Source organism: Leptodactylus fuscus, chromosome 8 (assembly GCF_031893055.1).
Source record: "Leptodactylus fuscus isolate aLepFus1 chromosome 8, aLepFus1.hap2, whole genome shotgun sequence".
Lineage (NCBI taxonomy): Eukaryota > Metazoa > Chordata > Amphibia > Anura > Leptodactylidae > Leptodactylus > Leptodactylus fuscus.
In genome coordinates this window covers 11,752,079-11,770,502 of record NC_134272.1, presented here as the reverse complement: position 1 = coordinate 11,770,502, position 18,424 = coordinate 11,752,079, and the positions used below count along the sequence as shown (strand labels likewise).

General features: G+C 44.4%; 1 protein-coding gene across 1 annotated transcript in view; it reads left to right on the top strand.

Moving 5' to 3' along the window:
- The first annotated feature begins 3,661 nt into the window (after window positions 1-3,661).
- Window positions 3,662-18,424, top strand: part of CACNG3 (calcium voltage-gated channel auxiliary subunit gamma 3) — a 52,939-nt gene continuing 38,176 nt past the window's right edge. Inside the window, exon 1 of the mRNA XM_075285620.1 lies at window positions 3,662-4,155. Within this exon, the coding sequence (XP_075141721.1) occupies window positions 3,945-4,155 (211 nt within the window). The 5' untranslated portion in view covers window positions 3,662-3,944. The remainder of the gene's footprint in view (window positions 4,156-18,424) is intronic.

Below are 18,424 nucleotides of genomic sequence, written 5' to 3'. Positions count from 1 at the left end.
TGCGGCCCTGAGTGGGATCTTCAATCAGAAAACAACTTTTCAGGTGAAGATAAGAAACTTTGTGATATATTCTATTTAAGAAATCTGTTTCCTTCTCCACTTTTTATGCTCAGTTAATTACATAGAAGTATATGGAGAGAAGGAAGAGCCTGGTGGAAAAGACAACACTGCTGCTATATCTTACACTACACAGAATGAAGCAAGAAATCAATTACCAGACTCCTCCCCGCTCCCCTCTCCATAGACTTCTGTGCACGAGGCTGAGTCAGGACATGTATTTTATGGACATAGAAGGTAGAGGAGAGCAGAATAATAAATGGAGAAGGGAACGTATCTGTTTAATAAGATATATGACAAAGTTTTCTATATTCACATTAAATATCCCTGTAAGTATCACAAAGTTTGGGGCCCCATGACAATTGTATGGAGTGCGCACAGACCCATAGCCGCTCTGTATACAACAATGCAAGTCATAGTACGATGAATAGGCTGATCTATAATAATAGAAGTAAAATTCATCATCATCATCATCAGTGCTGCGTTCCCCTCACCAGGGGGCCATCACAGATCAGCACATTTGTCTTCACACGTGGTTACACATCTAATGTTTGTCAGGTAAGTACGACCTACCAGACTGTTTGTCCTTCATTATGTCGCTCGGTTTCCTGCCTAATTGAAGGAGAAGCTTTTAAGAAACTCATGTATAATTCATGGTAATACTTAACAATATGGAGAAAGCCATGAATAAACAGGAGACACCCGGCCGCAAACACAGAGCGGAGCAGAGGCCCAGGCTGACCAATCAGATCTGTTGTTTCATCTCCTGACCTGCACTTGGATGGTGAGGGCTGGAATCTGTGTTCTTCATTGAGGTGAAGGTGTGGCGCATGCGCGCTGAATCTGTCATGTACTCCCTCGGCTTCAGTGAAGAACTGCGCAGGCGCAGGGAGTATTAGGTTTTTCAAAATGGCGATCCAGGACACTAAACCCCTGGTCCATAAGGTCCTGTGTCTGGTTCAGAGTCCCCAATCCCCCGGACAGGTTCCCTTTAAGTCACCAAGACCTTAAGATACCTGACGTACAACTGTGCCCAGTGCAGACACTTATCTGACAGCAATGAGATTGACAGGAGGACACGAGATGAGATCTGCAAAGCAATTGGCCTGCGTCAATGGAGAGCTTTGTAGTAACTCACTATAGAAGCCGGAGAGAGTCTGATCGCAGGGAGATAGCTCGTATCATTTCATCTGGATATTTCTACAATTAAATATCTAAAGTTTGAGGAATGGATTTAGGAAATTTATTGAAATCCGAGATAAGGAGGAAAAACACTGGAGGAGATGAGAATGAGCGGCAGATATTGGCCCAGAAGAGTAAAGAAAGATTAGAAAGATGGAAGATCATGATAGGAAAGGAGGGGGGTACAAGGGGCCGGGGTAAAAGACTGGAAGAAGGGAACGTAATATGGAGGAAGAAGAGCTGGAGTCTGGCGCAGGTTTTGCTTCCATCATTGGTATCATTGGGGACAGCAAGACTCATCTGTTTCAGCGGCGGGCATGCCAGAAAAAAACTGAAAATTATGGTTTAAAGAAAGGAGGCCCCAGAAATTATAGACCAATATTAAACAGGGGCACGTCCATGTATTACAATAGAGGTCAATGGAAATTGTACATTACTTCATTTACCCCGGGAAATCCACAACAGGTAAAAAAACGGAGGCAAAACAGGCGACATTCAGACATGAAGACAAGATAGATGGACATGAATCAGGTGCAAAACCGCCAATAAAAACAGAACAATTTGTCTATATTCATAGCCGAGGAATGGATACGGTCATGTGATCATAGCCTCAGGATAAGGACACGTGGCAGAAAAGCTGTGTCTTCTATTGCAAATTTTGCTGCAGTTCTTAATGTAACCTCAGCCTCAAAGGGGTGATCTGATTTTTTTAATAAAAAAAAAAATCTCTTATAATTTGCAAATGGATTTTCCAAATCAGATAGCTCTTTATAGGGAGTGTGTCACCAGAACCAGCATATCACTCCAGCCCTGCAGATAGGTAGGTTACTGCCACCTGAATCAAGCAGCATTTTCCCCTTGTGCATTGCTGCCTCTATTGCAGATATTCCCATTTTTGTCAATGGGTTTAAAGTGAAGAGGGCGCCACCATTGCTCCAAAGAGCTCATTTGCATATTAACAAAACAGCCATATCTCCATAACGGAGGCGGTGATTCACAAGGCGAAAATACTGTTTGATACAGGTGACCGTAACCTATCAATCTTTGGAGCTGGGTCCCACATTGCAAAAACGTAGCTTTTTTTGTTGCAGATTTTGCTTCTTCTTTTTTTTTGAGCCAAACCTAACAGTGACCACAAAAGTGATGGGGAATATTTTAGGAAGTTCTTATAATTCTCCTCTTCTGCTCAATCCACTCCTGGATTTGGAATAGTCATTTTAATAGCTCTCGATCCAATGTATAGAGAATTACAGATGATATAATGACATGAAGCAAGTTCACAGACAGGGGCTTTGGTTTTTTTTTTGCACTCTGCTATATGGCCATCGCTCTTTCTAAGTGACATCGGGAAGAGCCAGCTGAAGATGTGCTGACGGCATGCATGGCCATGCTTTCCAGATGACATTTGCAGAACAGGAGACTGGCACAGCTCTGGAATGAGATGAGGGCAATTATAAGCCAGACTGGTGTGTGCGGCTCCCCAATCAGAAGACGGGCACTGTCCCTTTAAAAACTGCCTTCTCCAGGGTCTCATTCTCTCTGCATCAGTAGACTTCAGTTTTTGCATAATGAAAGTCTGAGTGGCGTTGTAGGGGCGAGGATAGCAGATCTGGAGAATAGCTGTGTAATACTAAGTATCAGAGGAAGAGGGGGTCAGGAGATGTGAGGCTGAGGGATAGAGGATGGAAGGACACAGGCAGAGATTGGAGCAGATGAGAGCAAGGAGACACTATCTGATCCACACATAGAAGACAGCACAAGGAGGAAGAGCACAAGAGTCCAGGAGCAAGTGCCAGAAAGCCCAGAGGTAGGTGTGACAGCTCCTGAATGGACACTTTTAGGACAGAGACTTCCTACAACCTGCAACATAAGGTGGCATGAGAACTTTGTCTTGCAGAGGAGAATGAGCATAGATAGAAGTGGCTTATGCCCTAAACCTACCTACCCCAAGTCCTCATGGAGGCAGAACTGGGTTGCACAGAATCCTAGTAGAGGGATTGCCATAGGTGCTTGTATAGTTTGCACCCTCAGCTGCTGATCCAAGGCGGCACACATGCCAGGGGACTGCAAGAGCAACCTGTTTAGCTTCAGTTTGGAACTTACTACATCATGCACCGACATTTCTTGCGTCATTTGGGTTTGCACAAGGACAAGGCAGGCAGAAGATTTGTGCAGTGACTGAATGAAGAGGGAGTAAGGAGCTTCCCTTCAGCAGCACACAACCCTAGGAGCTTCCCCTTCAGCACAAGCTCAGGAGCTGATCACACAGCCCGGCTATGAGCTGTCCCTTCAGCACCAGGGAGCCGGGCCAGCAGCTGTTCCTTCAGCACCAGGCAGCAGCAGATCACTGCACCCGACCCGACCATGAGCTGTCCCTTCAGCACCAGGCAGCCTGGCCATGAACTGTCCCTTCAGCACCACAGTCTCTGCAGCCAGGATCAATGTGGCATCTACTTCTGAGACTGAACACTAGGAAACTTCCAACTCTATTGCTCTGAACCCCAGGAGATCATCCCAAAGTCCAACCTTATAACTTATTACACCCCACACAAGGGTCAAGGAGCAAACACTGACTGTCTGAAGGTCACCGAACTTGTCGAAAGTTCTCCAGTCTGGATTATTTCTGCATTAGCATTTTACAAGGTGTTTGACCTCACTTCATTCAGGTTCCTCTCAAGCAAGGAGCCCAACTACCATGACCAAGAATGAGGATGTGTGACAGAGGTGTTCAGATGCTCATCACCACCGTGGGGGCCTTCGCTGCTTTTAGTCTGATGACCATAGCGGTGGGCACGGATTATTGGCTCTATTCCAGAGGGGTCTGTAAGGCGAAATCCACCAATGACAATGAAACCAGCAAGAAGAACGAAGAGGTGATGACTCACTCAGGGTTATGGAGAACCTGCTGCCTTGAAGGTATATTATCATCATGGTAGACACCTATGACCTTTGAACCATAGGCTTGTATGTCATTGCATTCTCAGGTTGTTTCATGGTGGGCACTTATGACCTCTTAACTAAGGGCTTGTGCATAACTGCATTATTATATTGTGTCATGGTGGACACCTGTAACCCCTGATCCACAGGCTCGTGTGTCATTGTATTATTCTCATAGGTCATGGTGGACACCTATGACCCCTGATCCACGGGCCTGAGTGTCATTGTATTATTCTCATGTATCATGGTGGACACATATGACCTTTGAGCTACGTGCTTTAACATTATCATGTTGTGTCATGGTGGACACCTATGACCTTTCAACCATGGGTTCAACATTTTATATCATGTCAGACGACTATAGCTCTCCATGTTCATGGTCTGGGGTGGTCGCAGCTTCATGGTCACTGGTCAGACACAGGTTGCTTGAACTCATATGGACCATATCTATGTATTAAATAACGTCACCCTTTAAACCAATCTCAAGTTTAACTCTTCGGCTGCTTTAAGGTTTCTTAAAGACCATGGCTGACTATCCTCAGGCAGAACGTAAGAGGTCACGTTGTATAGACTCATTGACGGTAAAGTTTTACCATCCCTTTAAGGTCCCCTATAAGTTCCTCATACCTATGGATACAGAACTCCTATCCTTCAACTTCTCGCAGGACCCTTCTCCCCTCATCCCTCCTCCCCAACTCCCTGGCTTGGATCTCAAGTATCAGTTTGACAATAACTCCGTTCTGTTTCTATGTTGATTTTTTTTTTTTCTTCAATGTGGGATATTTTCTAATATTAGCTTGTGTGTGGGAGATACCTACCAGAGCATTGCTATGGAGTTCTGCTCTGCGGAAAGGGTTAACCACTTCGCAGCCAGTGTCCAGAGACTCGGTGGAGAGCGCCGCGGTCTGCGCCTGACTGCGTGTGTGTACCTGCATCTATATCACTCCACAAAAACAAAAAATATCCAATTTTTTAGTCATTTATTTTTGGCGTGGACTACAACCCCTATCAGGGACCCGATGTTATACCACCTGTGGGCGAAAGTTATAGGATATAGGTTATAGCTGTTGCTTGAAAATTTCTGGGTTTGGGTCTTTTTGCTTTTTTTAAAAAAATCTGGAATTCCGGACCAAAAAAGGTCCAAAAATAGGGACATTAAAGGGGCACCGGGACATGGAGGGGGATCGAGGAGTCACGGCGATGGGTTGTTAGTAGTCTAGGAGCTGCTAGGCTTCCCAATGTTTGTCGTTGAGCCCAGGAAGGGTTAAGAAGACAATAAAACTCCTTGCGTTGCCTAAGTCACAGATTCCCCCTGTATTTAATCTTCTTTTCATTGCGCAGATTAATCAAGCTTTCTCCAATCTCTCATGTTTTGACTTCCAGATCCGTTCACCTTCTATAGTCTAAATGAGATAAAATGGAGCTCCAGACGACACCACAAACACGACGCGCCGCCGCTATTATAAATGTAGCGGGCCCTCAATTCTGAGGAGGCGACGACGCACTTGAAGGTCACCCCTAATTCTGATGAATCCAAAAAGTGCAAATTTAAAGGAGCCCTCCGTGGGGTGGGGAGGGGGACAAGGCACTCCAGATGGTTACCCCTTCCTCTTCTGTCTAATCCCTCACATAGACACAAAAACACACAAAAAAATCTACGAATACATGGTCAGAATACCGGTGCTGGTGGCCATGTTCAGTGTAGGGGGCAGACACATAGACTGTATGTAACAATACACACTCTTTTGCTCTATAGTCCACAAGATCGCCATATACCGCAGATGGCGGCCGCGCACTCCTCTACCAAACCCCTCACATATCAAACATATACACAAAAACACCCAATGGTACATGGTCAAGACATGAGCACCGGCGGCCATTAGGGGACAGACACACAGACTATACGAGTCAATGCCCATCACCAGATCTGATCTATAGTCCATAGAAGCATAGATATCTGGTAGTGGCGCCCACTGGTGGTGATACCTGCCACCTAGTAATCGCTCACGTAAGCTAGACTATTGTATTAGTCAGTAGTCACACAGCGGTCCATCCATAGCAAGGGTAGACAATCCGGTTGGGACTTAAAGCAGTGCACAAGGGCCCATGACCAGAAGGGGCCCCTAAGACTCACAGCTCTGACTGTGATCAGTGCTCATATGCCATGTATAGACCTAAACCAGTGCATGATGGGTATAATGGTTGGGCATATCTATCTCTGTCCACCCCTGGCCAGCTGGACTCATACTAGGCAGTCCCTATCTCAAGCACAGTCAGTCTCTAAAGATTCCCGCTTAATAAGTCAGGGGTATAAATGTCTCCTATAGTTGTTACCTATGGGGTACCCCATACCCCAGTGCTACAAGGCTTAGACCACCATGTATAGTGTACAGTTATCTATTATACATGGTGAGCATTTTCATGCACTATGATAATCTGCCCCCTAGAGTAGATAGCAGGGGTATTACAAGTCCCCCGTAGCACGTAGCCTGCAGCCTCTTGTCCTTACAAGGCTATGGAGCTCCTCTGTGGCAGTATAATGTACAGGCGATGGACGGGCACATGATCCGGTGCATGATACTGTGTCAAACACGCATTTGGAGACTGATAGGCTGCCAGCTGGGTACAGCCCTATGGGGGCTTATATTTATAGCTGGCAACTACTGTGGCCTGTATTCAGCACTTCCATCTACATTCATAGCAGATAAAGCCCATCTGCCCATATTAGACCCATTACATCGCCACGACTGCCAACCAAAAACCATCCCAAAATCCACCGCTAAATTCTCTGATGCCCACGACTACGGAAAATTATATTCATCCCATTCAAGAGGTCTCTGTCGTTATATATTGTTTGTGAATTGTATTAGATCCTCAGTGATCGCTGTGATCTGTGGGGGAGATATTGGAAGGAAGTGTGTAACCTACAGCATCACCACTGGTGAAATGAGGTATTACACTGCTGCCACTGAAACCATTGGAATGTACGAGCTGGGTCCTCCAGAGTGGGAGACGCTCTTTATAGCGGCTAGTTCCAATTCCCTTTACAGTTAGTATATCTCGTAGTTAAAGGGGTTTTCTGGGATAAAAGTATAGAATAGGTCACTAATATCAGATCTGTGGGGGGTCAGACACCCGACAGCCCCAGTCATCAGCTGTTCTCAGAGAATGGAGCAGGAAGCAGACAGCGGTGTTCTCCATTTAGTGGCAGAAATGAGGTACTGCAGTTTAATTCCCATTCAGATGAATGGGAGCTCATCCGCAGTACCTGGTCTGGCCACTACACAGAGAACAGCACTGTCTGCTTCCTGCTCCATTCTCTGAGAACAGCTGATCACTGGGGCTGTCTGGTGTCTGACCCCCCACAGATCTGATATTAGTGACCTGTCTTTCAGTTAGGTTTATCAGTCAATTTAGCTTGGAAACCCCTTTAATACCAGTCATTCAAATCCCTGCTTAGGAATCCCATCCCATTCATCTTTGCAGAACATCTACTAATCTCTTGTGCAATTTCTTGTGGTTATGGTGACGATACTAGAACATCGCGGATTGTGTAACTATTACATAAGAGAATTGCAGTGATAACATGGGGGGGGGTTTGTTACAGTGTGTCATTGATACATCACATCAGTATTAGACGTTGTGGACATGCTGCGTACAGATTAATGTAGAATAATGGCCTATAGAATCTACTAGAATGCATCTGAAATTTTGGATGTCCTATAGAAGTAAATGGAGAGACCTACAGAGACCTCTCTAGTCACAGTGTATTCAAAATGGGGGTTGGAGGACCCCATTTTTGGGATAGGTGCGGCACCTAAGCTAGGACCCGTATCTATCAGACATTTAGGGATATGTCGTAATATCGGAGATGGGGATAGCCTTATAATGCAACCACAATGGTCATAACTCAGCTTTCCCAGACTCCTGAATAGCAATCTGATATCTATGGTGATATGCACTGATATATTTCTATGTGGTAGCTGGAATGACTATTTCGTTGGTTGTTGTCGCCCATCGTTCTAGTATAAAGGGGGTCTCTGCTTTTGTTACAAGGCCCCGTTGGCAAGTTGATCACAGAGTGTCCTAAAGCCGGAACCCCAGTGATCAACAGTCATCGGTAGTAGAATCGCCCATGAAGTGTTCAATTTCCCTGCAGCGCCTCCGCAGGCGATATCAAGCATTACACAGTCTCCATTCACATGAATAGGCTGTCCATGTATTGTAGGACAGGCTGGGTCCTCCAGACCGAGAGACGCTCTTAGTAGCCAGAATCCTGACTCGAGCAGCCATCTACTAACTCAGTAGAGCAAATCATAAACATACTGCACTGCAATTCTACAAAAATAATCTTCTTTTTAAGAATTCTATGTTTTTTTATAATGCGATATTTGCGGCTTTGTCTGGAATATTACTACGCGGGCAGAAAGCCGAGCCCATAGGTAAACAAGGAGCCTGCGCCTGCCGCTGCCGGCCAGATAAATACATATTAACGCTGAAAAGTGACAAACACAATTGACGGTTGTGACACATGAATTATATGGCAGAGCTCGGCTGAAAAACAAGACGTGCACAGAAGCCTCAGTCCTGGCATCTCGGTGATGGTTGTTTGCGGCAGACTATTCTGAGATGACGCCAAATGATTCAGTCGCTCTGTGGGGTCAGCCACGTTCGTTCTTCTCTAGTCACAGCCAAAGCTAAACCGGCTGAATCCCTGTCACTGTGTAGGATGGGGCTCAGGTGACTGTTATAGAGTTGGCAAAGGGGTGGAGTCAATAATAGGACAATCGGATAGGGAAATCGGCTATGAATGGGGGATAAGAGGAAATCTGTACAAACAGTAAAGGGAACTATTTGCAAAGTTGTTCAACTTTTTATGAAGATTCAATAGTTACATTTCGTTCAAAGTGGAAATTTGCTTAAAATTTTTCCATGTTCAGGTCAATGTAAGCTATTCTGCCGGTCTCGGGGCTGCGGACCGTAATAACCCTAGTATACACCAATGCAGAAGTCATATAGTGTCCATCATTTGCTCTGGGCAATGTCCTACATGGCTCCTACTAATACATTGGGGGCCTCTTTTAGCTCAGGGTGCTCTAACAAGGGTCTCCCGATATTGAGATGATCACATGTCATCCCATGTTGGAACCTCTAGCGATCAGCTCTAATGTGTGCAACAATCTGGCAAGGGTTCAGTTTCCCTGCAGCACCACCAGAGGACAAATGAAGTATTGCATAGGTCTCATTGATATCTATGGGCTGACCATATAACACACGGACATGCCGAATCCTCCAGAGAGAGAGACACTCTTTGTAGCCGCTAGGTAATAGATGAGGGTCCTTCTAGGAACCACCCACACAGGACTTCCCCTTTAATAACCTTTTCCATCTCTCCGGATGACTAGCGAGCTGCGGTTTTCACTATTTATGACCCCGGGGACGTCTATGTAAATTATTAGCTGATGGTGCTCAGATATATGGAGACACGTTCATGTAAACACCACTCATTATATTTGCATATTCCACCAGCTGAATTCATCTTGCCCGGTGATATATTACAGGCCGGTAATAAGTTATTATTTTATATCCGTATTATATATGCAGCATGGCGAGCGTTCCCTGACTCAGCATAAAGGAGCGCGCAACGCGGCTGTAAAACGTACAAGACGAAATGTTTATATAGAAGAACGTAAATGAGAAATCTAATAAATCTCTCCCTGGGGTGCGATCACTTTATAGCCGTATATATATTAATTGCTGATATATTACAACCTGTGGCTTCCCCGTCATGGTGGCGCTGTGTATAGGAGTCACATGATGGGCTTTCTCCTGAGATCTCATCGTATTTCTCATATCTGTTTCCTGCGCCGATACATTGTAACAATCAGGACGACACAGTGATCAAGGCGGCTAATGTGATAAACTCACTAGACTGGATACAATGGTAGCAAACCCTCAGCTGAGAACAGTAATAGGTCTACAGAAGGATGATCTTCATGTATAGAAGGATGTGCCCAATCAATGACAGTAGACAGAGATATTGCCAATGGTCAGGAATAAAAGCACAAAGTATGAGGTCCTGTAATATAGGCCCTTACTGTATGGAGGTCTGTAACATGGGGGCCTGTATTAGGAACAGTATACTGCACAGGGGCCTGTAACATGGAAACTGACTGCATGGAGAGCTGTAACATAGGCCCTGTATATAGTGTACTCTATAGGGGCCTGTAACTGGAACAGTATACTGCATGGGGGCCTGTAATGTGGACAGTATACTGTATGGGGGCCTGTAATGGGGACAGTATACTGTATAGGAGCAGGTAATGGGAATAGTTTACTGTTTGGGGCCTGTAATAGGGACATTGTACTGTATGGGGGCCTGTAATGGGAATAAATATACAGTATAGGAGCAGGTAATAGGGACAGTATACTGTATGGTGGTCTATAATGGGAACAGTATACTATATGGGGGCCTGTAATGGTTATATACTGTATAGGAACAGGTAATAGGGACAGTATACTGTATAGGAGCAGGAAATGGGGACATTATACTGTAGGGGGCCTCTAATGGGGACAGTATACTGTATGGTGGTCTGTAATGGGGACAGTATACTGTAGGAGAACTTGTAATGTGGACAGTATACTGTATAGGAGCAGGTAATGGGAACAGTAAACTGCATGGGAGCCTGTAATAAGGACAGTATACTGTATAGGGGCCGATATATTGTATAGCAGTGAACAAAAGGACAATATACCCTGTGGGAGATCAGTAAAGGATTGTCTAGACTGGATACAACTGTACCAAACCCTCAGCTGTGATAAGTAGTGGGTCTATAGGGGTTTTCATGTATAGTAGGATGTTGCCATTCACTGACAGTACACAGAGATGTTGCACAGGGTGCGGAGTACAAGCACACGCTCCATTGCTCCTTTGTTGACATGTCAGGCGCTGGCTGTGCTCAGGGAGCAGGACAAATCCAGCATGGCCAGGTCCGATCTATGTCTTGACAGCTGGGTTATTACACTGCACTAATCCCGGCGAAGTCTCATTTCATCTGCACAGTTGTGGAGATTAATACAAATCTTGTTTGAGGTGTATTTGTTGCTGCGTTGCGGTATATATTATAGTACAGGCGGCTTCTGCTGCTGGCTCATGGCTTCCTTGTGCCCCCCCCCCATAAGTCATGTTATAGGTCTGCTGACAGCTCTGGAGGTAAAGGTGCAGCTCTGACAGAGAATGCCTTCTCTTCTCACTTCTTATGCAAATTACCGCAGTTAATCTACATGCAAAGTCAGGAGAAGCTGTCACCACAGAGCGCACCGAAGATCAGGGCCTCAGCACCTCCGCACAAGGAGGAATAAGCTTAAAGGGGGGTTCTGCTGTTATAAATCCATCAGAAGAAACTGATCTTAGGGTTTCCTGATACTGGAACCGCCAGGGATCAGCTGTGAACTGCGGGAGAAGTCTGCAACAAGTGACTGATTTACCTGCAGCGCCTCCAAGGGGAAGATGAAGTATTACATGGTGCCCATTGAAACCAATGTGTGAGGGCGTGAAAAGCTGGGTAATCCGGTGCATGATATACTCATTATAGTGGCCATCTGCCCTGGATGAAAGGTAGATAGATAGATAGATAGATAGATAGATAGATAGGAGATAGATAGATAGATAGATAGATAGATAGATAGATAGGAGATAGATAGATAGATAGATAGATAGATAGATAGATAGATAGATATGACATACATATCAAATACAGAGATAGATGGAAAATACAGTCATGGCCAAAACTTTTGAGAATGATACAAATATTAATTGTTACAAAGTCTACTGCTTCAGTTTTCCTAATGGCAATTTGCATATACTCCAGAATGTTATAAAGAGTGATCAGCTTAACAGCAATTACTTGCAAAGTCAATATTTGCCTAGAAAATGAACTTTATCCCCCAAGACACATTTCAACATCATTGCAGCCCTGCCTTAAAAGGACCCGCTAACATCGTTTCAGTGATTGCTCCAGTAACACAGGTGTGGGTGTTGCTGAGGACAGGGCTGGAGATCAATCTGTCATGATTAAGTAAGAATGACACCACTGGACACTATAAAAGAAGGCTGGTGCTTGGCATCATTGTTTCTCTTCTGTTAACCATGGTTATCTCTAAAGAAACACCTGCAGTCATCATTGCACTGCGCAAAAATGGCCTAACAGGGCAGAGTATCGCAGCTAGAAAGATTGCACCTCAGTCAACAATCTATCGCATCATCAAGAACTTCAAGGAGAGAGGTTCCATTGTTGGCAAAAAGGATCCAGGGCGCCCAAGAAAGACCAGCAATCGCCAGGACCGTCTCTTAAAAGTGTTTCAGCTGCGGGATCGGGCTACCAGCAGTGCAGAGCTTGCTCAGGAATGGCAGCAGGCAGGTGTGAGTGCATCTGCACGCACTGTGAGGCGGAGACTCTTGGAGAAAGGCCTGGTCTCAAGGAGGGCAGCAAAGAAGCCACTTCTCTCCAGAAAAAACATCAGGGACAGACTGATATCCTGCAAAAGGTACAGGGAGTGGACTGCTGAGGACTGGGATAAAGTCATTTTCTCTGATGAATCCCCTTTTCGATTGTTTGGGGCATCTGGAAAACAGCTTATTCAGAGAAGACAAGGTGAGCGCTACCACCAGTCTTGTCTCATGCCAACTGTAAAGCATCCTGAAACCATTCATGTGTGGGGTTACTTCTCAGCCAAGGGAATCGGCTCTCTCACAGTCTTGCCTAAAAACACAGCCATGAATAAAGAATGGGACCAGAATGTCTTCCAAGATCAACTTCTCCCAACCGTCCAAGAGCAGTTTGGCCATCAACAATGCCTTTTCCAGCATGATGGAGCACCTTGCCATAAAGCAAAGGGGAGAACTAAATGGCTCAGGGAACAAAACAGAGAGATTTTGGGTCCATGGCCTGGAAACTCCCCAGATCTTAATCCCATGACTGTATGTTAGACGGAGGGAGGAGGATGAGTGCGGCCTTCACATCCCGGTTACTTGTGCTAGTTTTCTGGAGTACTTATTATTTTCTGGTGTTCGCTCCTTTAAGTGCCATCAGAGCACAGATTAAGGAGATTGGTTTCTAAAACACAGGTCTTAGTGAATGTGCCCATTGTCTATTACTTGTGTCAGTCTTCACTGCATTTCTATCATTGTATTCATGGTAAGGGTAAGCACTGCAGTAGATCAGTCTCGTATATAATAGATACTGGTGAGGGTATAACTGCGCTGTAGGGTAACACATATTAGGAGTCCAGATTAAAGCTAAAAACATGAATTAAATGTGAAGATGAGGCAGCGGGAGCCTTGTATAACCTATTCCCAGCAGTCACATCACTGACACTGTCACACATTAAATATATCACTCGTTGCTCCTTTTTCTTTGTAAAGATGAGTACTTTACACCTCTGTACAAACACTGTATACTAATTATATATATTCACTGGAATATCATACGCCTATGGAACTGCTTAAAGGGAAACTCTAATGAAAACCAGTCTGTAGGATTGTAGATGTTCATCCCCCTAAAGGAGTACTCGGGGAAAAGCCTCTGTGTAATGTGTACATGGTCTGAGTGGTGGATCATGACACCGGGAATTTCTTTTAATCTCTTTCAAGCTCCGCCCCCTCCATATCAGTTTTACTCAGAGTGTTCCTTTAAGAATAATTATGAGTTTGTCAGGCTGCAACCGAGTCTGCACAGAAGGCCGTCTAGTATCAAGATGGGGGCAACTACCAGAGGAACAGACATGGCAGCTACTATAGGGCCCAAAAGCTAAGGGAGTCGCTTTCACCCAGACAAACTGCTATGATGATATGGTGTAAACAACTCTACCTAAGTACTATGACATCACTGTGTGTATTATCCTGTACTGTGACATCACTGTGTGTATTATCCGTGTACTGTGACATCACTGTGTGTATTATCTCTGTACTGTGACATCACTGTGTGTATTATCCCTGTACTGTGACATCACTGTGTGTATTATCTCTGTACTGTGACATCACTGTGTGTATTATCCCTGTACTGTGACATCACTGTGTGTATTATCCCTGTACTGTGACATCACTGTGTGTATTATCTCTGTACTGTGACATCACTGTGTGTATTATCTCTGTACTGTGACATCACTGTGTGTATTATCTCTGTACTGTGACATCACTGTGTGTATTATCTCTGTACTGTGACATCACTGTGTGTATTATCCTGTACTGTGACATCACTGTGTATTATCCTGTACTGTGACATCACTGTGTGTATTATCCCTGTACTGTGACATCACTGTGTGTATTATCTCTGTACTGTGACATCACTGTGTGTATTATCTCTGTACTGTGACATCACTGTGTGTATTATCTCTGTACTGTGACATCACTGTGTGTATTATCCCTGTACTGTGACATCACTGTGTGTATTATCCTGTACTGTGACATCACTGTGTGTATTATCTCTGTACTGTGACATCACTGTGTGTATTATCCTGTACTGTGACATCACTGTGTGTATTATCTCTGTACTGTGACATCACTGTGTGTATTATCTCTGTACTGTGACATCACTGTGTGTATTATCTCTGTACTGTGACATCGCTGTGTGTATTATCCCTGTACTGTGACATCACTGTGTGTATTATCTCTGTACTGTGACATCACTGTGTGTATTATCCCTGTACTGTGACATCACTGTGTGTATTATCTCTGTACTGTGACATCACTGTGTATTATCCCTGTACTGTAATATCACGGTGATGTCACAGTACAGATATAATACAGACGTCTTAGTAATCTCCATAGTGATATCACAGCCCGTATATCTCCACAGCGAGTCTTACAATCCCGCAGACTGTCTCTTCCTACTACACAATGATGTTTTTGTCCTTCTCGCTCAGGTAGCAGTTCGCAGAAGAATATAACAGCCGACCCCCGACAGCCTCAGGATATTAAACAGTAAAGAAGTGAGGAAATGTGTAAAATGGGAATAATTTTTAGTTCTGATTTCTTTGTGTACTGGGCTGCGGGGAGACGATGTGTCACCACAAACATTAGCTTCATAGCCCTATATGCGTCTAAGCTGCAGTACCAGACATAGCCCACGGACAAGGGAGGCGCTGTACAAATCAGTCACGGTGACCTATCCATGAATGTATTCCCCGGCTTTGGCGTCATATATGTGATAGTAAACATTTACAGTCATGTGACACATCCTTCTTTCTGTGCCAGCGTTAGTGACTTTGTTAGGATGATGTCCCGGAGTCAGAACATGAAGCACCAAATGGCTGCACATTATAATGACAGTGGAAAATTACATCTTGTGCTGACAGCGGCGTCTCCGCTCTGAGTCACTACATGGATTATTTCCTTCTGGCATATGTATTCCATATCACTATATTGTCTCTTCTGCTCTGTGCACCTTCCAAGTCACCTTCTGTCCGCCATCTTGTCTGTGACCAATACCTTTGGTAATAAAATTGCGCAGGCTTTGTGCAGAGTCTGGTGCACACAATGAGGGGCAGAGATGGTTGGTTGGCATTAGGTTGACATTATTGGTCTCCTATGGCTACATCCCAGATCCAGCAGGACAGTCCTGGATTTCAGGTGCTGTCCCGCTGGCAGCCGCTGATCTCTGTCTACATGTGCAAAGGTGGCATTTGCCAGGGTAGAGCCCAACACCATGCTACATACCTGAAGAATCCAGAAGATGGCCACCCTATAAAGCCTGTCCATGTGGTTAATCCTAATGTCACAGGATAGCCCCGCCCCCGAGGAGCATTCATTCACAGGCTATGCTGTAGTGTTGCAGAGTGCACTAGTTATTTCTAGTCTGGGACTTGTAGTTGAGGTTATACCAACATTTACAATTGTGGTCAAGACTAGACACTGTCGTAAATGTGTCACAACTTGGTTCATCTTTAACAAACAACGTAATGCAGATTCCAGATGGAATCTGCCACAGATTCGAGGGCCCCCAAATCCGCTGCAGACTCCTAGGATAAGTTCACATGTACGAATTTGGAACTGAATTTGCCAAACAGAAAATTTCTTCTTCAGGAATGTGAAGCAGATTCTGCTTGACAAAAAAAGATGAGGATTTTGGTGCTGAATTTTAAGCTGATTTTGATGCTGAAGTTCAAGTGGAATTTGGAATAGAGTGCCCCAAATTGAAAGGTTACGATGGACTATTTCCTAGGGGGTGTTGAAGCATTTTATCTGGTGGGGCCAAGTCCGACTGGTCGGGTCCTATCTATTTGCAGCGAGCAGAAGCTTCTTATGGGGGAGGGTAAGACGTCTGCTATGCGTGATATACTGTATGTACTCGGAGATGTCCCATGTCCTCGCTCGGCCTGGACAATCCTCTGATATTGTTCTACATACAGTATGATGTATAATTCATGCCGCTCCTCGCTGAATATAGGCCACAGCTGAGCGAGCGTCCCCATACATGGCTCCTACTAGTGCTAAGTCATGTAATACCCTGATAAGGCGTCACATCAAACCCCTTGTACAACCACAACCCCAGCTATGTCACACCGGGCCGGGCGCACCGCCAGAGCGCGCCTGTAAATAATTAAAAAACTAATCTAATTGGTTTATTACACTCCTGCCATATGTTGAGGCGAGGATGAGCGCAGCTCTGGCAGGAAAAGGCTGATCTTATGTGAGAAACTTTCATGTCTGATCAAAAGATACAGAAAGACGGAATCACTGACAAAGATGGAACCCGCGTAATCCGGAGATAGAGTCACCCAATTATTAGTGTTATGTTTGGGCCCCCGTGACTACACCACAGTGCTATAGGGAGCTGGGGGGGATCGACTAAGGACGCTGGAGTAAAATGTGCCAAATTTATTGAGAGGCTGAAGTGCGTCATATGTAAATCTGTCCACAAGGGCCACAGCCGTCCCACTATGCTTTTATGGAAAAGTGACATGTTTGGTGTAAAATTGCAAAAAGTTATAACATTTGCAAATTTTTAAAGCAAGAAAACTGATCTTAGATAGATAGATGATGGATAGATGGATAGATAGATAGGAGATAGATGGATAGATAGATCAAAAAAGACAACTCTCCGATATTTAGGAAAAAGTGATAGTATTCCATATGTGACGTTAGCAATGCCATAGTGATTTGTGCAAACTATTATAGCAAAATACAAATCCATTACAAATCTGTCAATTATTACAGCAATAAATAAGTCAATCAATAAACAATGTGCAAAATCAATGATGAAAATAAAGTTCTTATAAACGTCAGTGCACAGGAGTCACAAATCCATCACATAGTACACGGCCAGAACAAGCTTCATTACTAGGCCCGGATCACATCTGCGTTCGGGTTTCCGTTTGGCAACCCCTCAAATGGAAACCTATACACATAAAAAAGCGATTAACTAAAGAAACCACACGGACCTATAGACTATAATGGGGTTCATGTGCGGCTTGCAGGACTTTTCTCTCTGCAGGTGTCATGCGGAAACCACACAAACCCCATTATAGTCTATAGGTCCGTGTGGTTTCTTTAGTTAATCGCTTTTTTATGTGTATAGGTTTCCATTTGAGGGGTCCCCCAGTGGACTTCCCGAATGGAAACCAGATGGGAACTGGGCCTAAAATGTTACAAATGCAAAGCTTATAACAATATTGTTACTCTCATACGTGTGCAGACAGTATATATATATATATATATATATATATATATACTCATACTACTGAGCTAAACCCCCACAGTGTGTGTGTGTGTGTGTGTGTGTGTGTGTGTGTGTATAAATATATCTATGTCATCAATGCACAGACAGCATAGCAGAGAGTAGCATTGTGAGAATTGTCAGCAATAGAAGATTAAACACTTACCCCATTAAACCGCCATCAGACTTGCAGTGTTGTGTGTACTGACACATGTGAACCATGACACGCCCCAATCACAGTCCGCACATGCTCAGTAGCTCTCACTGACTTACTATTGCCATGTCCTTGCCAGTTTATTGATCACATTACAGTTCACGTATGCGCAGTAGATATAATAGGGCCGGTACGGACCGGTGAGATCACCGATAACATCGCACAATGTATTAGACACATTCACCTCTATTAGTGCAAAAGGAACGCCCGGCTGCTAATACTATGTGTGAACAGATCCCAAGAAAAAAGATCTAATGCATATCATACAGCCATATAATGTAAGGGAGGGTCTGCGCATATAGGCTACTTATTACTTGAA